The sequence below is a fragment of the Odontesthes bonariensis genome, chromosome 13 (genome assembly GCF_027942865.1).
Source record: "Odontesthes bonariensis isolate fOdoBon6 chromosome 13, fOdoBon6.hap1, whole genome shotgun sequence".
Taxonomy (NCBI): Eukaryota; Metazoa; Chordata; class Actinopteri; order Atheriniformes; family Atherinopsidae; genus Odontesthes; species Odontesthes bonariensis.
Genome location: NC_134518.1, coordinates 10,570,230 through 10,592,662, shown reverse-complemented (window position 1 = coordinate 10,592,662; position 22,433 = coordinate 10,570,230). Strand labels below are relative to the sequence as shown.

The following is a 22,433-nucleotide window of genomic DNA, read 5'->3' as shown; positions in this document are numbered from 1 at the left end:
CACAAGAGAGTCTTTCGGGGGTTTACGCCGTTCCGTGGGACGCGAGCCGATGAGCTGCGGTTAAGTACTCAGAATAACAAAAAGAGATCTTACAAATATCAAAACAGAAAATTAAAAATATAATTTACATTTACAGCCTGAAACACACTCCGCACACCCGCTAACCACAACAAACGCAATTAGATTGTGAATCGTGTTAAGAAGTCTGAAGCACCCGATGCACAAACCGGAGTGAAGAAAAGTGGACCACAGATTAGATCAGTGAGATCAGCAAATTCCTCAACAGCACGTATCACTGCCTTAAAATAGAAACACTCCCTCTCTCACACACACACACACACACACACACACACACACACACACACACACACACACATATATAAAGAAGAAAAAAATACTGACTGGCAGAGTTAAAGCATCACGTCCATTCATTCTTAAGACAAAACAAATGGATCGCTTACTACAATATTGATTCCGTGTCTTTATCTTGATTTCGACTTTTGTGAATAAAGTATTTTCTGTCCCCCTTCCCTTTCCTGAAGATTTTAGTGATGTCATTCGGACTCATACATAAAAAGGTTATATTCGCTGCTGTGAGGCTACGTGTCGCTTCTTTAATTCAGGCACCGTATAACATACTAAGACTGTTGAAAAAATATGAATAATTTTCAAGTAAGACACATTAACGGTCCTACCCTGTCATTCAGAGAGCGTGGCTGTACGACGTGAGGAGAGGAGTTAAACAGAGCCCGTCTTAAGGTGCAGGATTGGACATTTAGAGCCAATCAGAAGCCTGAAGACGGGATTAGAAGAAATTGGTGTGCAAATGCTCAGTGGTCCATCCAGCCTCTACCCATCTGACCCACTTTAGCTTGTTTTGTGCCAACTTGGGCCCGTGTACCAGGCCCTCTGTAAACCTGGGGCTATCACTGGACTATCTGTGGCATCTCGCTCCAGGCTTTGGCCTTCTTCTTGGCTAGGGCCATCCAGGGCGGCTCGTCTTGGGGCAGAGCTGGAGGAGGCAGGCCTCGCTGGGAGGAAACGCCTTGTCCAGGGAGCCCTGGAGCTCTGGAGCCGGGCTTCTCTGGAGAGATTCTCGATGAGAAAGGAGGCGAGGTGACTGGGGGTGTTTTGGGTGAAGTGGCAGTTTTGGAGAGATATGAAGGGCTTGTGCTGGGAGCAGGTTTTGAGGGAATGGGAACCGGTTTTGAGGTAACGGGAACCGGAGTGGGAGGCGACAAGGACTTCTGAGGCGAGTTGGGTTGTGGTGGAGGTTTCGCTGTGATGGGGGGCATCTGCGGTTTTGGGGCAACAGGGCAGGGGAGTGGCTGGGACTTTGAAGGGTGAGCTGGCACTGGAGTTGGAGGAGAAAGAGCCCTCCTGGTTTCCTTTTCTACAGACACCGATGGCTTACTGATCTCCGACTGCCCAGCTGGAGGGAAAAGAAAACAAGCAGATATCATCCTGAAACATGCGACTGATGCCGATGAGCATGACTTTTGGATAAAATTAATAATTACTCACTCACTGACACTGGATTACGGATGCAATGAAAAGAAAAAGAACTTTTAAAGCAATTTTGAGGTAATCTTTAAAATCTTAATGAGCAGATTTCTGCTCATGTGTAACCACTGCAAACCTCAGCAACAACAGCTTACTCTGTGGTTGCTCCAATGGGAATTACATGATGTGATGAGGCCGCAGTAGCACAAGTTAACCAGGTGAGGGCAGTATCGAATAAGTGAAAAATTAATTTGCAAGTAACAAATACAGGTGGTGAGCACATGACAGTGGCAACATGTTTTGTGTATTTGAGCTAAAGTCATGGTAAAAACAAGGCACGCCGTCTTTCAGTTCCAAGGTCTGATGGATTACAACATGATGAAGTAATCATCAGGTCTTAAAACGAGATAAATATAACATCAGACGAACAACAACACATATTTATCTAACAAAAAGTCAACCAAAATACAGAAGCGGTGTGTGAAAAACTATGTACACCCCACGATTCAGCGGCTTTCTCCTGCAACCCTTCCAAACAAGCCATAGCTGTTCAGTCTGTTGCCAACTGTGCTGTCATGAACATTTAACATGCTAACTGAGGCCTGTAGTCTGAGATGTAGCTCTTGGGTGTTTTGCAGTTTCTCTGAGCATTGCATGGTCTGACCTTGGGTTGAACCTGCCGGGACATCCTCTCTCACTGTAGGATGATGGACTCCACATAATTTGACCTTGTTGAAGCAGTAAGGGTGTACTCAGTTTTTCAAACGCTGATTCTGCATGTTTTGGCTGCGTTTTTTCTTCAGTGTGTAAAACGGTGTAAAATGTCACGTGTTGCTGTTCATCTGAGGTTGCATTTATCTCATTTTAAGACCTGGTGGGGACCAGGTGATTTAGAAAAATACAAGAAACTGTCCTGATATTTAAAGTTTGGAATTGAAAGAGGGTGTACTTAATTTTTCACATGACAGTTCTTACTGTTTTGTTTATTTATTTATTTATTTATTTAAAATCAAAATGTCACAATAAAGACTCCAGAGATGCTGCAACTAAGCAATTGATGTGAGTTTTGGCAATGCAAAAAACTGTTTTTGCCAGTTTTAAATGGCCGTGGGGGCGTGTGTGTGTGTGTGTGTGTGTGTGTGTGTGTGTGCGCGCTGACCTTTGCTGGTGGATTGAGCCGTTTTGTTGCTCTGTTCCCTGCTTGCAGCCGAGCTGACATATGTTGGCAGGGAAGACTTTCGCTCTGGTTCCTCCTAATGAAAAAGAGCAGCATCACAGTGTGTGGCTGGAAATGTGCGCTGAAGTGTCCACAAACTGAGGCTTTAACTTGCAGTCGACACACATTCTGAATATAATCAATCATGACAGTCACAGCAGTGCTACAGCATGCTGAACTGTTCACCTGTGACCCTGCTTCCTGTTTATTATCATGGTAACAATGAGAGTGTTCTGAAGACACAGATTACCTTTATGACCGTGATCTCATCCAGTGAGTTTTCCTTATAGATCTTCTGCCTTTGTTTGGCCATAGATATCCAGCTGGGAGGATCTGCTCCACCAGAAACGCCTCGACCTGCAACTGGGTCTGAATCCAGAATACGGCAGAGACACTGAATCAGAGTCTGTTCCCCAGCATCTGAGCAGATCGTTCATGGAACAGAGCCGTGGTAAAACGCCTTTGGAACACAGAGGATCAGTACGTTGTGTGTGCGTCTGTGATTCTGAATACACACCTGAGACACGCCTCAGCTTCCCCCCAGCGTCTCCATGCACCTCGGGTTTTTTAGGGAGGGCAGGCTTGTTGCTTATTGGCTGACATATGGTGGGTTTACTGCTGACCGGCTGCGGTGGGTCAACTTTACAGGTGGTTAGCTGAGATGGCGATTCAGCTGGAGGCTGCATGACAAATAAAGCAGATAACCAAAAAAAAAAAAAAAACCCTATGTTATCAAGTCCATCTTCACAAAAAGTCAAGCTTTTAACCTTTGAAACACATCTATAGGCGTATCATGAGCAAAATTAGCCATCATTGCTATAGCTGAGGATTTCTGCCACAACACCACTACTACATCCTCAGGAAGGTGAGGTCAGACAGCCTTTATGCTCTAAGTGGACTATTTTCAGGAACTGTACAGCTAATTTGCATGCACTGCAAGGAACTGATGAAAACAGAAGCTATGACGACAAGTTAGCACAAGAAGCCAGAAGAAGAAAGGCAGAGCAAGCTGCAGGAACCCAGAGTCGGATGGGAAACAAGCCAGCTTGGTTTTGTTTGGCCGAGGATTCTGGAGCCACAAGCTTGGCCCAGAACTAGCTGAACAAGCTCTCAGGGGACCGAGGCGGGATCTCCATCTAACAGAGGAGTGCCAACGTTAACGCTCTCATCGCTCTGATGTTTATTGGCTAAAGGAGTTGCAGCTGGAAACAGCAAAGTTTGCTTCAAAAAGTAACCCAAGTAACCAACGTTCTGGTTTTATCACCTCAGGGTTTTCCTCCTCCGAGCTGAAGCGGGACAGAGCAGACGTCTTCCTCAGCCGAACTCCAAAAGGATTGTCGGGGTTTCCCTCGGCTACCACAGAGCTCTCTGCAGGTGGAAGGGTAGAAAAACTTATATTTCACATATATATATTATATTTACAAATATTACCCTACTTCAAGTGACTAAAATAAATACGAAAATATCCTAATAAAAAAACCTTCATGGTACCTTTGGACATATTCGGGGTTCTCACCTGTTGTGGCTGCAGCAGCTGAGCTCTGAGCTTTAACAGGAACCGGGGCTGCGTCGCTCTGTGCTTTGTCAGTGGAGCTCCCAGCATTCCTGACGCTATCTGGGCTCAACACCACATCGACCTTCGCCGAACTCGGCGGTTCTGCTTTTATAACTTGCTCTTTTTCAGTTGCCGCCTCCACCTCATCACCTCCGGGCTTCGCGAAAGTGGCAGACAAAGAGACGCCGGCAGTAGGGGAGGAAGGAGGGGTCAAACTTTGTGACCTCTGCCACGCTGGGGCGATGGTGAAGCGGGCTTTGCCCTTATCTGGGGGCGGGGTAAAGGCTTCCTCCACAGCCGGAGGAGGGGAATCCTCTCGTTCCTGGTCGGACTGGTTTTCCTCTACGTCTGCCACAGGGCCAGCATGCTCTTCATCTACAGATGCGACATCAGGCTGGGTGGAATCTACACCAGGAGAGGGCGACTCGGCGACGCTTTCACTGGGTTCTGCAGCAGTCGAAGATGGCTGGAACCAAGACGAGGCTTTCTCTGAGGTGGGAGAGCTTAGATTTATCTGCAAGCTGAAGGTCTTACTGGGAGAGCTGACCACACTTTTGTGCGACTGACTGTAATCATGTGACTCAGGAAGAGACAATGGACTAGGCTTGGAGGAAACTGTGGCTTGTTCTGAGACCTCACTTGGATCCTTCTGCATCTCTTTCGTATCTAAATGGGTCAGCGTTTTGTAACTTTCCTGTTCCAGGTTCCTTTCAGTGTGATCTGCATCAGGTTGGTTTGCTTCCACTTCTTCTTCTGCTTCCTCTTCCTCTGTCTTTTCTTCCATAAGGTCGGCCTCTTCGCCCTCCTCTTCTCCGTCCTCCTTCTCATCTCCAGAGTTCTGGTTGAATTCTTCTTGCCCCTCCTGCTCTCTGGCGAGTATCTGATCACCCACTTCAGTCAGGATTTTATCATCTGTGTTGCACACACTGGCGTCTCCAACAACTTCACCTTCTTCTGCCTCCTGCAGAGAGTGGCTCTGAACGTCCTCGTCTTGGCAGACAGGAATAATCGCCCCTGCATTACCGCTCTCTTCTTGTTCTGCATCCCCTGCCTCTTCTTCATTCACCTCGTTTTCATCAGCTGCCTCCCTCTTCTCCCAGTGCTCCTCCTCCATCTCAGGTTCCTTCTCCTGCTCCATTTCCTCTTCCTCTCGCTCACTCTCCTCTTCTTCTCCCTCTTCTCTCTCTTGGCTGATAGTTTGTCTTGCCAGCATGAGGTCTTCTTCTTCAGGTTTGACCTCCTCTGCCTCATCATCCTGGAAGACAAGCAGGTTAAAAAAAATAGAGTTTAAATGTGAGCTTTTTAATGAAAAAAAAAATTTCAGACTTGATATAACATATAGCCTTTCTTTATTCTTTGTTGACCGTATTTATAAATCGTAACCATTTGATTTGATTTCAAGTATAACCGAACTTAACCAAATCCCTGTATCAGTGCAACCTCATCGCTGCTATCCAGCCATCTCTCAAGCAGGCCCATATAATCACACTGCCACCTCCATGCCTCACTGAAGAGACTGCCTTCTGTGCGAAAGTCCTGGCTGGTTTAATGCCGACAGAGTCTAAATGCATGTTGTCTCATCTGACAAAAACATGTGCACCTAATTTTCATTTTCATCAGTTTTTCTATCTCTTCCTTCTAAATGGAAGTCCCCCCACCCCCCCCACAGTCACCCGCTGCCTCGTGACTAGCCTTAGCTGGTCAACTTTTTGCAAACATTTTATGGTCACAACCCTTATTCCAAAAGAGTTGGAACGCTCTGTAAAATGGGATTAAAACAGTATGCAATGCTTTTGTAATCTCATAAACCGATATCAGAACATAGAAAAACATGTCAAACATTGGAAGGGATTCATTTTACGGTTTGATGAAAAATCTTTTTTTCCGTAAAATGTCGCACTTTCAACTTCACCGTGTTTTCTATGCTCGGTTGTGATGAAATGTTTGTTCATGAGATTTTGAAAATTCACTGAATTCAGAATGATACAGATGAGCAGATAGATGCATTTCCTCAAATAGACTTCAAATAGAATAACTGGAAATCCCACGTGTCTTTCTACAGCATTTACTAGTTGTCAAGTTAGGGGAATAATATAATTATTGAGAGGTGAAATAATTTGATAATTAAGTAAAATTGCACAGCACTTGAACTATACTGAGGATGCACAGTACAAAGTAGTTCATCACAATACTGCAAATAATAAAAATGACATACACTATGTTGAATGAACCGCTCCACAACAAGATCTTCCTCCTCCTTCTCTGCTAATTTTTCTTCTCCATCTTTCACCTCTTCTCCAACAGCAACCACTTCTTCTTGCAAGGACGGTCTTTCAATCCCTCCCTCCTCCTCCTCCTCCTCCTCCTCCCCCTCCTCCTCCTCCTCCCCCTCCTCCTCCCCCTCCGAGGTCTGTTCTGACTGGATGGAGCACGAAGAGGCAGCTTGATAACCAACAGGCTCTTCCGCCTCATCTTCCTTTCCTTCAGTCTCCACACTTTCTTCTGTTTCGACCATCTCCTTCTCCTTTTCCTCCGTCTCCTCCAACTCCAGGACAACATCCTCAGTCTCCAGAGAGCAAGATGCGAGGGGAGTCTTTAAGGAGCTCAGCACCTCCTCTAAGAAGGAGCTCTCCTCATCCCTGCTTTCCTGGACCACGTCTTCATCTTCTGATGAAGAGTCGCTAGCAGCGGGTTTATCCTCTGCTACGTGGGACACGCTCAGAGGGTCCATCAGATACTCTCTCGGACCAGCAGGGGGCTCTGGTGTTGCCCTAGAAGCAGAATTCATCACATTCAGAGTTCTGATTAAAAGAAGAAAACTAAAAGAAAAAAGAAAGAAAAGCCTAAATGTGAGAAGGAGAGAGCCAAGAGGAAATTAGATCTAAAGACCTGGGACTGTCAAGAGTGGACGCTATCGAGCTGATCTTGGAGGAGGGCAGGGGCTGATTATCAGAGACTTCCTCCTCTGAGAGACTCGGCTCGGGGGGACGGGAAGTGTCCAGGCCGTGTGAAACATCCTGTTCTGCTTCCGACTCATCCTCATCCTTCTGCTTATCTCTCAAAAGGGACGTTCTGGAATCCTGCGGTTGCCCTTTCTCCTCACCCTCTTCATCCTCCTCCTCCTCTTCCCTCTCCACTTTTGGTTTCAGCTGATCACCACTTACATCTGAATCACAGAAACAGAGACTTTATGGAAGAGGCTACAATGAAACAACGGCGGCGGGTTTATAACAGTGTTAAAAATAATCCCAGAGTGTTAGCTTTTAAAAGTTTTTTTTTTTTTAAACTTTACAAATACTCATTTTGAGTTAAAAATGGAACCGAGCATTACACGGACCTCAAGTAGATACAAATCAAGTCAAACATGGATTTCAAAGTTACAGGTGGTCAATATGCAGTCTGAGCTGAACGTTTAATTGCAGAATTTTTGGATTGTAAAACTGGGACACAGTTCAATAACAGCCAATAAGAACGTCACAGTGGTCCCATTTGATTATTTTTCCAGCTATGAAAATAATTTCAGATAGTTGAAAAGATTATAAAGCTTCTTTCAGCTTTCTTTTGTGTTATACAAGGTAAAAATCTTTGAATATATATATATATATATATAAATAATACTGTGTATATAGGCATTCAGAGTCCTTCATTTGAAGTTAAACAAAAGATGGAGTGTTTGACAGTATTTAAAGAAATTTCAAACCAAGGAAATGACTTGAAAGAGTTTAAGACGTTATTAGAATGTTTCTTCCACACTGGCAGACTACTCGGTTTCAAAGTTAAACAAGAGATGAAACCGTAAAAAAACCTGGCCCGACCTTCTGTCCGCTGTTGTTCCTCTGCAGCTCCCGTATCTGCCTCTGCTGTGGAAATGTTCGCCGTCTTCACTGCAGAGTCTCCCTCCGCTTGGTCTGCGAGACGCTGCACAAACATGAGTCAATTCATTAGCTGCCACTCAGGTGGGTGTTGTGATGAACTTTAAAAAAAAAAAAAAAAAAAAAAATTCCTCTGGCCAGAACACTATGACTAAAGCCATAACATCAGCTGAGCTACCACGGTGTTTCCTGGCTGACCCTGAATTCTTACATTCTTGTTGGAGGAGAAGTCATCGGCGCATTACTTTTACATTTGTTAGGATTAGCTGAGCTGAATATGAGAGAAGCGCATTTGTGTAAAAACTGAGCTACTTGAGAAGCATTTTAGAAACACCTACTGCAGCAGCAGCTGCTACGAACCTGTGTGTAGAACATCTGTAACAAGATTAAGCTGTAAATCCTTCTTTACACAGCGAGGGGTTTCTCTGTTTTGCAGTGCTGATAATTACTTCCATTGCTAATAATAAGAAACTTTGCAAGACAGCTGGATTACCATTTAGGCAGCGCCTAACATTTGGAATGAGGGTTTTACAATCAGGTCGTTTCGGGCTGCGGTCAAAGCTCGACTCGGTCACTTAATTGGACTTCCAGAATGTCTCAGTTTAGTGAGAGAAATCGAGTCAATAAACAAAGTATACTACAGCTTCTAACTCTCTCTGCGGGAGATCATCGAACATGCAAGTTAAAGTGATGGTTCGGAGTAGATTCACACTAGGGTCATTTGAACCGTGACATCCAGCCAAGTAGCCCACCCGAAGTTTTTCCGATATTGGCTGAACATCAGCCGAGTTACTGAGTTATCCCGAAAAGCTTAGTACAACCTCGCAGTATCTCCAAAATTACCACATCTTACAAACCCTCATCTTACATTGAAGCTCCCAGATCAAGGAAGTGACGTCGACGCAGCTTTAGCAGCAGAGAAGCTATTAGGCTTGTGTTGATAATAATAAACTCCTGGACTATGTACAAACTTCCAAATGCATCGTTTGGTGAGTACAGACCATATTTGTACTACTGTAGAAGTTTGGTGTCATGGCATGTGATTTTAGTGTGGTCATTTTGGAAATACTGCAAGGTTCCGTTAGCGCTTGTACTAAGCTATTCGGGATAACTTAGTAACTCGGCTGATGTTCAGCCAATATAGGAAAAACTTCGGGTGGGCTACTTGGCTGGATGTCACGGTTCAAATGACCCTAGGGTGAATCTACTCCGAACCATCACTTTAAGCTGAATTCACTGCACTGATGTTATCTCTAAGTTACCTGAATTGTATTTTGTCAGATGACGCTGCGATTATAATAAAAAAAAAAAAAAAAAAAAAAATCTGGATTTTATTAGAGCAGAGCTGGAAATGCTTTATACAACTATGAGTTGACACACAGTCTTAATGGGCTGATGCTCAGTAACAATTTAACATAAGTATTTGTGCTTTAAAACGAGTCTGAAGCACATAAGTTTTAAGGTTAAAAAAACGTACACTTTAATGCTTTTACAAAAACAAAGTCAAAACTTTGGCGCCTGCGTTGAGCCTTCGGCACATTAGACTCTGGTTGAGCGTTTACATGCAGGAGTGATTTCATCCCCCAATCGCATCATCTGGGTGCATTACCCTGGCTCTGAGGAGCTCGATTTATAACAATTTCAGGCTAACTAACATGTTTGCATCCTTTTTAAAAGTCCGGTTTTGGTCGGACTAACGCAATGTTTTGGTTTTATTTAGTGTCATGTAAACATGCTCACTGTCAGTTTGAGCTCTAAATAAAGTTTTGGAGAAAGCCGCCAAACTGTTTGCCGTTTGATCGTTCCACTGCAGCAGATGTTTACAGCCTCAGCGATGACTTCGCCGAGTCAAAGTTTAAGAAAAGAAATAGGTAAAAAAAAAAACTTCCAAAACAATTCAAAATAACACCCAAGTTACAATAAACTAGAGTAACTCCTAGTTCATGTCATGACTGCATTTGTTTGTATGTCTTACTCTGACAGGTTTTCTCTTGTTGTGGGCTTTGTGCCTCAGGCCCAGCTTGTGCTTGGCAGCAGAGTTATCCAGACAACCGAAGGGACTGGCTGGCTGGCTGAAGTCCCCGGGAACCACCAGGGGGCTCACTGCTCTGCTGGAGGCTGCACAGGACAGCTGGGAAGGGAAAGACACACAACTTATTAACACAAGAAACACTTTGTCAGCACATGGGAACAGGTAAATCAACTCCCTGCTACTTCTGGACTCCAGAGAACCAACACTCTAGCCTGGAGAGACCTCTGGGGAAGCTTTGTCAGCCCGTGTCTGGGGGGGAAATTGTGTCCACATGCCATTGTATCCACAAAAATCCAGACATAGCTGGTCACCTTGCAGACCTGAATGTTCGCTTTCCAGCTTTAAAAAAAGCAACAAAAAAAAACGGCTCAAATAAAAGTGTCCGTTAATAAAGAGCTGGATTTTCCCCTGAATAATGAAGGCGTCACATAAATAAACCAGAGGATATAGATCACCAGCAGGAGAGAAGGAGTCCAGCTGTACAAATATAAGCTGCCCTTATCTGTGGAAGTAGCCCTCACTCGCCTCACCTCTCATTTAGTTTCACCAGAAAGCCTCTAACTCCTCTAATCCATTAAAAAAAAAAGTCTGACACACCTCATCACAAGTTGCATGTTTCTTCTTTTAAGAAAATATTTTCTATGTTTTACGGTTGAGGTAATATCACATTAGGTTGAGGTTAGAGCCAAAGAAGTGGTAGTTACAGCTGAGCTCCGAGTCGGCCCAAAGGAATGAATGTGAATCAATGGAACGTCCTCTTTAGTCACAGAAACATGGCTACGTGTGTGTTGCATAGGCGTGCCGAGTCAGACTCTGAATGCTATAACTATGAGCAGACATGCTGACTGCCAAAGAAGCCATTGGAATGCACTCTGAACACACACACGCACATACAGTAGGTCAGTGGAATAACATGTAAAGTCCTGTGGCTGCAGAAAAGTGAAGGAAGGTCAGGAAAAACAAAGAGAGGGAAGAGAGAAAGTGACACGCAGAGGAAGAAGTGGTCAGGCTACGGGCTTCTATTTAGGGTTAGAGGAGCAGCTTGAGGACAACACCCAATAATACACACATACGCACACACACTTTCTCTCTGAAGTTCAGTTTTTAAGCCTCACACAGGCATTATTTACTGTGCTACGGTTCTGCACGTGTTCCCATGCATGTTAAAAGTCTGGTTTTGGTCCAACTAACACAAAAGTTCACTTTTTTTTTTTAATGCTTTGTAAAAAAACAAATGACAATCCACTGCAACATCAGTTACTACAAGAAATCTCCCCTTGCATATCGAATCAATTGCTAACATGAAAATAACGATCGAAGCAGTTTCAACTTGATGAGAATCCATGGGTGAGAAAGATCAATGCGGTCTCAACTCCTTTAATCTAGCAAAACTCAATCTCCGAGTCAAAGAGTGGCGAGCTGTGCTCTGAAGCGCACGCCAACAGGTGACACTCTCTCTACTGCGTATACAGTGAACTAAGGACAGACTGGACAAGATCTACGGGGCCAGGATAAGCTAATGAGAGCACATGTGTGTAGCTCAAGCTTTAAATGTATATGAAATCAATTTCAAGTTGTAACTGTCCAACTGTAGCTGCCATTCATCAGTCACTGCAGTCCTTGATCAGATCCGTCGGTGGAATGCACTTCGAAAAGGGGTATTTTCAGGTTTTTGTGAGCATATATTTGCAGCTGGCCTTTTGTGGCTCTTTCCTGTGGGCAGATGATCGGCCAAAACCCTTCTGAAATTGCCAAAACTGCACTATCATTAAGTGCTCATTTGTCATACTTTGCTGACTGTGCCTTTGGGCCACATTAGAGCCAGTGGGACTAAATGGATGGTTAAGGTTTTACAGGACATCTGGCTTATCACGCTTTGGCAGTCCATTCTCTTCATCCCAAAAAGCACCCATTTTAGATTGTTTTAACTGACAGCATAGTTGGGCATCACGGGGGGGGGGGTTAAAGTCTCGTGGTCTGAGCCACATATGTTCACACAGTAAGTCAGGAGAATAACAAAGTGAGGAGGAAAAGGGAGACCAGGAGAGAGCCGATGGGGGAAAACCCAAAAAATAAGGTCAATCTGCATGAAGAAAGCTTTTACTTAGAACCAAGAGTGCTGGTTTAATATTTAGACTGGATCATGAGATGTTCACCATCACGGTCACATGAGCAGAAATGTCACATACACAAAGCTCCACACTCACACAGCCCGAAGACTCCTCTCGGCTTTTCTAATTCACTTTAAAGGTTGTTAAGCTGGTGAATCCACTCACAACATGACGCTCATATTAAAAGGGCTGCTTTGAAGTTCAGGGATTCCATCTTGATGATTTTACATAAGAATACTGAACTTGCACTATAAGTAAATTAGTCTTTTACATCAAATCTAAATGCATTCCTCCTGCCTCTGATCTGTAAACATGAAGCTGAGTTTGCACCTCTTGTGGTGCAGTCGTTGTGTTATGAGGGCAACATTTGAATTCGAATTCTTCCCCTAAGCATAACAAATTGAATTCTTGTCATCTCAAAGCCATTACGGGCACTGCTGGTTTTAATGCTTGACAATGACATTAGGGAGAAACCAAAGAAGGAACTCTAATATCCAACTGCTTAAAAGGAAAATATTTCTCTTTGAAAATGGTGCCGACCAAAGGAGAGTAAAAAGATTACTTTACAGACATGTTAGAGCAGCATTGGAAAAGCATCTATGCAGCTTTAGTTCTGAACAGCACTGAAGAACAATTAAAAAAAAAAAAAAAAAAAAAAAAAAAAAAAAAAAGAGTAAAACCTCTTGTTGCTCCTTATAGAGATTAATGATATCTAATAAAATGTATCTGTATATGTATCCAGCCATCATCTCTGGGTGAGGCGCAGGGTTACATTAGTAACTGTAAGCCTAACACACCTCAGAACCTCAGACAAAAAGTATGCCAAGTTACAAGTTGCATGGTTGGAAAAGCAGGTAGAAGCTTTTCAGCAGGACGAAGTATGCATGGAATTAAAAGGACGATACAGTATGTCTGGTTTAGCTGCGGTTGTGTTGCCAGTTTCAAAACTGACAACATTATTAGTGTGCAATGCTAAATTAGTAGAGTGTGCCAAAAACACGCATTATAGCCAAAAACCCACTAACACCTGCCAAGTTTTGGCTTTTGAGAGCAATGGCAAGGTGTTAAAATTGGCATTCCAGTCCCATTGTCACATGGCTCTGCATTAGTTGTGGCTATTTTTCAGCTCCGGCCCCAGTCGGCATTGATGGGAACACAACACCCAGGTAGGCGCACATGCCAATATTCAATGAGGGTACTGCACTCGGGGTCACTTTTTCTCTACAGAAGCACAAATTTACCGATCACATTGCTTACATGGTAACATTGAAACTGTCAGGAATAACTCACGGACAAAAAGTGGCGAACCTGATCATTTTTGCCTGACTGCAATACAGCTGTTCTGTGTGGAGTTGACGTAAGTGGTCGGAATCAAAACTAATAAACTAGTCTAATTATCTAGTAGCGGTAATTACTAGACGCAGTCTGAATACAATGTAGCCCTCTGAGCACTGAAGGGGAACATGCTAATAATGAGAAGGAGAAAGGATTTACTTTGCTTCTCGAGGGCGGATGTACCCATTTAGAAAATAAAAATAAAAATAAAAAAAGGTGTAAAAAAAAAAAAAAAAAAAAAAAAAAAAAAGCATAAGGAATTGTGATCTTGCAATGAAAACCCCGACAGCTTTGTAAAGCGCTGTGACGTCACAGTACCTGTTTTCCATGCCAATGAAAGTCTGTTGTCAATCAAGTTCGCTGACAAATGAATGCCTTAAAGTTTTATTCACTTCACAATTTCATATGACTCGATGCTGTGCAGTTTCTTTAAAAATGGAAAAGCCATCGGTAACATTTGCAAAAGTTCGATCGCCAACTAACCATCAGAAAATGTGACGAAAACGTGCCGTGAAAGCAAACGTCATGTCGCTGACTTGTCTGAGGTGAAATGATCACACTGACAAAAACTGTGAGAGCATGTTGAACGGTGCTCTTAAAACAGCGTTCAACACAACAACAATGTACAGCCACAGTAATACACTATTAATTTCTCTGGGTTTTCACCATGTTGGGAATATTTTAAAAAAAAAGATATTGTTGTAGCCTTTTTTTCAGACATTTTAACGTGGAAACGTTACACATTTACACCTGTAGGCGTTTACCTGGTCGTCGTCACTGTCCATTTCATGCAGACTGTTGGAGCTGTTCCTCTGAGCCCGACTCTGAGAGAAGCGGAGAGAATTAAGAGAAGAGCGTTAGCAGAGCCGTCAGCAACAAAGAGCATTCACGTGGACTACAACTGGAAGCGCTTTCTCTAGGGGTGCGTTACCGTCGCTGTGTGGAGACTTGTGTATTCCGGCGGACTGCAGGGTAGACCGTCATCCTCGGACATGGTTCCGGCATCTTCAGTCTTCTTCACACACATTAAGGAAGGAGGAGAGCCCAATTTGATGGCCTGCTTCAGCTGGAGCTGCAGAGAAAACAAACATTTAGTCAAGTAGGGCTCCTTCAGTATGTGTGGGACTCATCTAACCTTTCACCCATTGAGGGTAAGTTCCAGGTTTACTGTGTAGGGTCGATGGAGAACCGTTTAATGAATAACGGCATTTAAAAAAAAGGGACACAAAGGTGTGTCTGAGTACACATTCTAAGTATATAGATTATCACTGCTTTCAAAGCCAAAATCCTTTACCAGTGTGGAGTGTGATTAACAAAGAAAAGACTTTTGAGGACAGTTGGCGAGCGCCCGAGAGGGAAAGTGTTTCAAAGTGCTTTCAGGCCTTGTTTATCAGTGTGTGTGGGTGGTAGGTATCGCAGAAACTCAAACGCTTTCTTTATCTCCATGCTGCCTTGTAACAGTCACTCGAGAACAAGTTTACTTAGGCACAAAACAAACTATACAGTACAGCTTTTGTTGAGCTGGGTTGAATAATGGCACCGGCGAAGCTATCAAGTGTTAATATTTCAACATTACAATGGAAAGTCGAAGGAACATCAAATAGCTAACAGTTGTTTTAGGAAGCTAAATTTGCACCATGGCAACATTGAAATGTAATTTTTGTTTCTAAAAGAATACACGTACTTCTCCTTTAGGGATTGGGCTTGTGATGTTTCTGACAGTGCTTAAAGATCAACTTGAACAATTACTACCGTGAGTGAACGTGTGTTTTAACTCTGCTCTGTCCTCGAATAGCACCTCAAAAAGATATCGATCCTTGCATAACGTGTTTATATTTGGCTCCAGGGTGACCTCATTCTGCTTATTAAAATGGCAGCCCAGCCCAGAGTGAGGATTAAGCTCAGGAAATCTCCATCAGATAGTATCCCACACAGTAAATTCAGTTTATGCAAATTAATGTATCCGAGTCATGCATCTGCCTGACATGCCTGTAACTTTTTCCTGAACAACAAATCCTTAGATTTTCATCGACTACTGAGCGCTTTAACCCCGTCTGTCATTCATAACCCGTCTCATCTGCAAACAGGGCAGAATTAGACACTTTCTCTTTATAACACCTACAGGAGAAAGTTTTCCTTTTTAGCAAATCCCCTTAAGGAGCCATTTAACTCTCACTCCATGGTAGCTTAGTGAAACAGTTTCACTGGAGGTCAGTCTGTCCATCTGGGCATGTCTTCCTGTTTTAGCTTGTTGTTGTGACAGATATTTGTTCTGTCTGTCTGTCTGTCTGCTTTCCTTATCATCATCCAGAATTTTCATTTTGCTTTTGCACAGCTGTAATCTGTGACACAAAGCAGTTCTGCCCGTTTGAAACGTTGTATTTACCACACCACTCTGATCCTACACCGTAGTTTCGGCTACAAATGTTACCTTATCTAATCTATTACACTCAGTCCTACGGCATAATCACATTGGCTAAATATAAAACAGAGCAGCTGGTGCCATTTTGTCTTATGAACATCATTCATGACATCTGACAATGTAACAGGATTATCAACATTCTCACACCACACACATTAAAACAGTGTCATTTGCTTATTTTTCCTGGCAAACCCCTGCAGTCACACAGGTGGGTCAAAAGCCTGAGATGCTTTGGACTCTTGAGTGCGTATTTACCTGTAGAGATTTCACTTTCCCATTAATGCTGTCCTGGGATACCTCGAGAGCCTCATTGGTGTCAGATGAGTCAGAGACAAAGACAGAGTCATGTGACAAGGCCTTGCTTCCCAGACTGATCTTTGACCTTTTGGGAAACAGGAAGACGAAGAAATAAACAAAGCCTAAATGGAGGTTTCACAGCTTTGAAAACAAAATAAACACAACTAGTTAGTCAGAGACTCGAAACAATAAACATTAAGTGACATTGGTTTATAATGTGCTTAGCTTAGTTTTGGCAGTAATTCTCTTTGACCAAAGGGGGAAAAAAATTTATATATATTAAAGTGATACGCTTTTCTGGTTAGTCGTCTGTATATGATGACTACAGTAATATTTAACCAGATATATCCTGAGACACAGACAAAGAGCAGACAAGGCAGGAAGTGGCACAGCTTAGGAAAACAAAGAAATTCAGGACTTGTCCTCAGGAAAAGACATTCCACTTCATGTTACAAAAACAGGAAGCAACAAGCCTCCACTGAGGTGAGTTCTGCAGGACAGGAGATGGATGTTCCCCTCCTAAATTAATTCTTTTCAAGAGAAGATATTTATCTGAAACTACCAAAGATGTTTAGCAAAAACTTCTAGCTGGTATGACCTTCAGTGTATACACAGTAATTTGCTGAGATGAATACTCTCATACAAGAACTGCTGCCAACCAATGAACCACACAGAAATGCCTAAAACGGTCTCTTTTATTTATTTATTTTTAGAACAGACAGATGGGTGCTTACGGTAAGAGCACGAATGTAATCGTGTCAGTGCTTGAATTAGTAACAATCAGCATGCATGTGATCTTACCCAGATCCCTTCTCCTTCTCTGATCGAGTGAGTTTGTTGTTCTCTGATGTTTTACTGACATTGTCGCTCGAATGGCTGGCTTTAAGGCACGCATCTGCGCCGGCTGCCGACGGCTCCTTTCTCTTTTTCCTGGCAAAGAACTTTTTAAATGTCTGGAACTTGGATTTCTTCTTTCCTAAAATGACAGGTAAAAGAATAATTAAGTCAAACTTCATTGAGAAATGACACACCCAGCATCTTTACGCATTGCCCTTAATTGAACTGTTGTTAAAGAACAATTAGCCCTGTGATGGCTGTAAAAGGTGCAGGTAGCAGCCCAGGAGAAACCACACACACACACACACACACAAGCTTGTAAACCATCCCCCACACTGAGTCCACGTCCATTAGCACCACAGTGGAAAACTCAACAGCTCTTTTATAACTCCTTAAGCAGCTACAAACTGCTTCCACTGCCTTTTTTCACCCAAGCAATCCTCACAAACCTGATGGCCTTTCCTTAGCACCTCATGCAACAGGGCTGTGGGTGTTCTCAACATTCACACACTTCAGGCATACATTTCATTATAGCCAGGCTAAAAACAAACGAAAAAGTTGTCTGTGAAAGAGTTACTAATGGTTTACACCTGCCGCAAACCCCATTTTGGCGTTAAAAAGTTACTGTTGCTATTTTCGATTGAGGTGCAGTGGTAATTTATCACACGGGGATTTTTTGTGCCCAACACAATGTATTCATTGGAATTTCAACTCAGATCTGTTTCAGGTTCAGATCTGAGTGAAGTTTACAGACAGATCAGTGAAACTACAAAAAGGAGGAAGCACAGGGATGTGCTGAGGTGAGGGTGGTTTTCACTCCTTTGTTCGGACAACAATCTGAGCTGTGGGCTGCTCTTAGTTGCGTTTGTGTTGTTGTTGGTGCTCTAGCTTTGCTCTGAAGTGAAAAGAGAGGTCAATGTGGACAAAGATCTGCTTTGTGGTAGAGTGAAACTACATTTTAAATAATGAAGATTTTCCAATGCAGCTGTTGTCTGTGCGTTCGAGGACTACTGTCCATCTATGTTGAAGTTTGAAGGGGCTAAGACTGATGCCGACGGATACCCCCAAGCAAGTATGAACGCGCCCAATGTGGCCAAGTTTTAAAAATGTAACAGCTGTTCCTGAGGAACATGTTAAACTTTTTTTTCCAGCGATGAAAAATTTAATGTGGAAGGAGCAATGCTAACATACTGATGTTTAGCAGCTGTAATGATTACTGTGTAAATCAGAACATGACATTTATTGGTTTGAGGAAAACATAAAGCACAGCTGAGAAAAGTGTGAAATTTAAACATTTCATTAAAACACTTGAATCTATAACCAAATGGTCAGGGTATAAGTTGCCTTGTGGGTATTGTGGGTTTCAGGTTTTCATAATGAATAAGAATGTGTCTGATGACCGTCATATCATTGGTCCTGCTAAAGTGAGTGACAAAAGTCATTGTAGACTGAAGCATAACTATTGTTAGAAAAAATAAATTGAAGCACTACCTTGTGGGGAAGGATCAGGCTTCGTATTTCAGAGGATGGGTACATGACCCCAAAAAACTAGATAGAGATGCAAATCAGACCAGAAGCCAGAAGAAAAAAATATTTTGAGAATCCGGATCCCTGCATAAAAGTGCTTTGGCAGAGACTTTAAAAATAGAGTTATTCTTTTTATACAAGCTGCTTCTTTTTTGTCCTTCACCCCTGTGGGGAATCCTTGAGCATTCCCACTTTTCTAAAAATATGCTTTCTGGTTGAAGCTCAATCACAACTAAAGAATCTTAAGAATGTAAATTTGAGGCTCAGGGACAAGATGGTTAAAATTTCTGAGTCCGTTTTGTGAAAACATTTCCAGCATCAGACATTTTATATCACGTCTTTCCCTTCTAGAGGTTGTGCGCGCCATATAAAAAACTAATCAAAAACATTTTTTCCCACCCTGTGTGAAGTCCTAAAAAGAGAATCTTGATGATATGCCATGAAACCACATAGGATATAATTTGATTTTTCATCCAATTTCCACAAAGAGCTGTTGGATGGAAATCCACCCCTCTTTTATACATTCTGACACAACAAAGTGAAGTGCTCGATTTGCTTGAGGAGCTTCCAGCATGCTTTTCAGTGAAGCTTCAGAAACCTCTCTGCATGGCCAAGATGAAATATCAGGGGAAGCACCACCCCACCGTGCCATTCATTGTACTATTTTAAGCACAATACACTATTAAACTGAAGGTCTGCACTAATATAGAGTTGAAAAATGCCACCGAATCAGTGGAAGGTCACTGGATCGTCACTCTATCGCCATTGCAGGGCTGAGATATCATCATTTCCCTGTGTATATTTTTTCAGTCACTAACATGACGGCAGACATACTAAAAATAGCAGCATGGGGATTTGAATGCAGGCGAAAGTCAATATTAGGGGGACCTGATCTCAGCTGACACACTGAGAAGATGGTGACCTTTGAGGGGGAAACCATGCCATGGACATTTCTACTCTACTGTTCTCCAGCATTAAAAATAGAAAACATATAAGCAGGTTTGGCTTGGCTTGCCTCGGTCTAATACTTTTAGTGCTCATAGCAATAGGTAACCCTGCTTGTGATTCGGATCCCACCCACACTTAACTGCAAGTTAGACAAAGATGATAAACAAACTATAACAAATCCCTTTTTGGGTGTTGCGGTATGGAACAACACAGTCGTCACCTTTTTTTCTAGTCATACATTCATAAACAAGTCAATCTTCTTTCCATACCAAGTGTGCTGTGGTTGTATAAACCATAGCAAAACTCTGAAAGAAGCTGAAGACGCCGCTCGTTTAAGTGTTAAAGTTTAAAACTCATTGTCAGTTCATTGCTACTAATTGGAGCTGCCAATATACAGTAAATCCAAAAATGGAAAAGTTTTTTTTCATTTTTTACAATGCTCTTTGTATGCAGAAGACTCACAATATTGCTGAAATTTCTAAAACTTTTGCACAAATGTATAAAATTATGAAATCACAAACATGTATATCTGCATCCTTGGAAACACAAGCTTATAATCTAATCTTTTGTGTCCCCGACATAAAAATAAAGATGCTAAAAACAATTTTTTTTTTTTTTTGTACTTTGGAAGATGCATCTACATGATGTGGACGAGCAGCTGGGCAGTGGAAATGGGATTTATGTCTTTAAGGTGGAATTCGGGAACCATATCAACTGAAACTGAAAGACCGTTATGAAAACTTTGTTATTGGGCCATTAACATGATATCAGACAAAAATCTGTAGAAAATTCTAATGCTCTTCATTCAAAGTGAAACATAGAGACTAACACCAGGTCAATTGAGTGAAGAAAGGCTCTCTGCACATGTACGAGTAAAACTAGACGTAAAATCAAACATCAACCGAACGTTTAATCGAATGGCTACCTGAGCACTCTTCCTGGACCTCAGCAGGCTCCTGATTGGACATCAAGTCTGGAGGTCCCGATGCCATGGCAGCACTGTCACTGCTGAGAGGGAGACACACAAACACACACAAGATGAGCACAACTCTTTCAAATAATGTCATGATAACCAATCCCTGAGGAGTTCCACAAAGGAATTAGGCCTAGGGGTTGGTATTCAAACAATTGGTAGAGATATGGGTGAAAATCTGATGTTTTATCTAAGGGTCACATTTATGCATAAAACGAGTCGTTTGGTCACACCTCATCTCTGTCTAAATCCAATCTCTTGTCCAATACTTTTCTACAATCCAGCCAACTCATTGGCATCTGTGCTCCGTTTCCACTGCTCTGCTCAGCCGTCCATCTCTGTCCACAAAAATGTTCACGTCCCACAAACAAACAATGCTCGTTAACGTCGAATACAAAACCCATTCTCAAGATAAAATCGCGAAAACATATTCTTGTTTTTGCTCCCTCCGTGCAGCAGCATAGAGTGTGGTAAATTTGGGCTTCTCTGGTTCAGTAAAGTATGAAACCACAAGTATGTTCATTTCTAAGTCATCTTCTGGTTTATTTTGAGCTTAAAAAAAAAAAAGCTTTAATTTCACTTATTTCACTCCAGTAGACATTAAATTTGAGGCATACAAAGACTGCAGCTCGCAGCATGCCGAGCCTGTTGAGCTCTCATAAAGCGGGGAAATTGATTCACAAGTTTTATTCGACTTCTTCCGAGTCTAGTCTATAATCCAATTAGCTGCATGCACAGGATTTCCAGTTTGGCCGGGAGCTGATTCATTACTAAAATGGCTTTTAGCAAACTGATGCCTTAGAGTAATTGTGACTAAGTTACCAATCGTTTTCATGCACAGAGTCAAAGTCAAATTTGAGAAATATCATGACTTTTTCATACAACCTGTGTTTCCCTTTTACGCAGGAGCTAAAATAAGAGCATCTCAAAAATATGAAGTTATAATTACAGTTTCTTCCAAGTATAAGCATAAACCTGTACCTCTGTAATGTGAGCGCTCACTGCCAAAGCAAACCATTTTTCTCTTTGACATGGAGTGCCATTTAACCATCTAAACTGTTAGCTCAGTTTGCAGAAATTGCTGACAGATTTATTTATAAAAACAACAAAGTACCAGGTCAAGAAATGGGGCAGACATTTCTCAAGAAAATGGACGAACTCTGTTGAGACTACTTTCATGTAGGAACAATTATTCATTTATTTATTTATTTTTTAACTTAAACATGATCCTCGGCACATATATCGATAAGCTATGGGTTACAAGACAGATCGGGGCTAAAAACGCCATTATTGCTAGGGCTGAGGATGTTTGCTTTAGAGTGCGACCTAGAGTCTGAGAAAAGTAGATCAGACAGCCAGTATATGTTATGTAAGTATATGTTCAATGTAAAATGAGTGAAGAACCAATCCTGACAACTTGCTGGTTGGTGCTTTTTGCATGTGCTGCAAGGAACTGAAAAGATATTGCAAGCTGGAGCAAAAGTTAGCACTAGCTAGCTGGAGCTGGAGGGTAAAAAGGAGGCCAAGCGAGCCAGGAGATGAGGGCAATGTCATGCTCCAAGCCATTTTAAGGCCAAGAATTTTCTCCATGTTAAAAAAAAATTGTTGATTTTGAGGAACAAAAATAGTTTTTAGGGGTTTAATAACTACTGGAATGAAGCCTTTATGACATCTCTCCCCTCTAAAACAAGGAAGTTTGGAAAAAAAAAAATCCTGAGCAAGACTCGAATCTGATTACTATTATGGTTCACATATTGTGAATGGTGGCCTTTGGATGATTTCATCCACAAACATAGTTTACAGGC

General features: G+C 42.3%; 1 protein-coding gene across 4 annotated transcripts in view; it reads right to left on the bottom strand.

Moving 5' to 3' along the window:
* Positions 1 to 340: 340 nt before the first annotated feature.
* Positions 341 to 22,433, bottom strand: part of LOC142397490 (uncharacterized) — a 49,976-nt gene continuing 27,883 nt past the window's right edge. For 3 of the 4 annotated variants that reach the window (XM_075480883.1, XM_075480887.1, XM_075480885.1), the window contains exons 2-16: positions 20,581 to 20,663; positions 17,145 to 17,319; positions 16,302 to 16,428; positions 14,556 to 14,696; positions 14,389 to 14,448; positions 10,122 to 10,277; positions 8,090 to 8,192; positions 7,164 to 7,440; positions 6,490 to 7,045; positions 4,236 to 5,529; positions 3,984 to 4,087; positions 3,237 to 3,399; positions 2,970 to 3,088; positions 2,663 to 2,756; positions 341 to 1,432 (exon numbers count right to left, since the gene is read on the bottom strand). In XM_075480883.1, coding sequence (XP_075336998.1) covers positions 927 to 1,432; positions 2,663 to 2,756; positions 2,970 to 3,088; positions 3,237 to 3,399; positions 3,984 to 4,087; positions 4,236 to 5,529; positions 6,490 to 7,045; positions 7,164 to 7,440; positions 8,090 to 8,192; positions 10,122 to 10,277; positions 14,389 to 14,448; positions 14,556 to 14,696; positions 16,302 to 16,428; positions 17,145 to 17,319; positions 20,581 to 20,663 — 3,958 coding nt within the window. In that variant the 3' untranslated portion in view covers positions 341 to 926. The remainder of the gene's footprint in view (positions 1,433 to 2,662; positions 2,757 to 2,969; positions 3,089 to 3,236; positions 3,400 to 3,983; positions 4,088 to 4,235; positions 5,530 to 6,489; positions 7,046 to 7,163; positions 7,441 to 8,089; positions 8,193 to 10,121; positions 10,278 to 14,388; positions 14,449 to 14,555; positions 14,697 to 16,301; positions 16,429 to 17,144; positions 17,320 to 20,580; positions 20,664 to 22,433) is intronic. The other variant, XM_075480884.1, reaches the window with a different exon arrangement.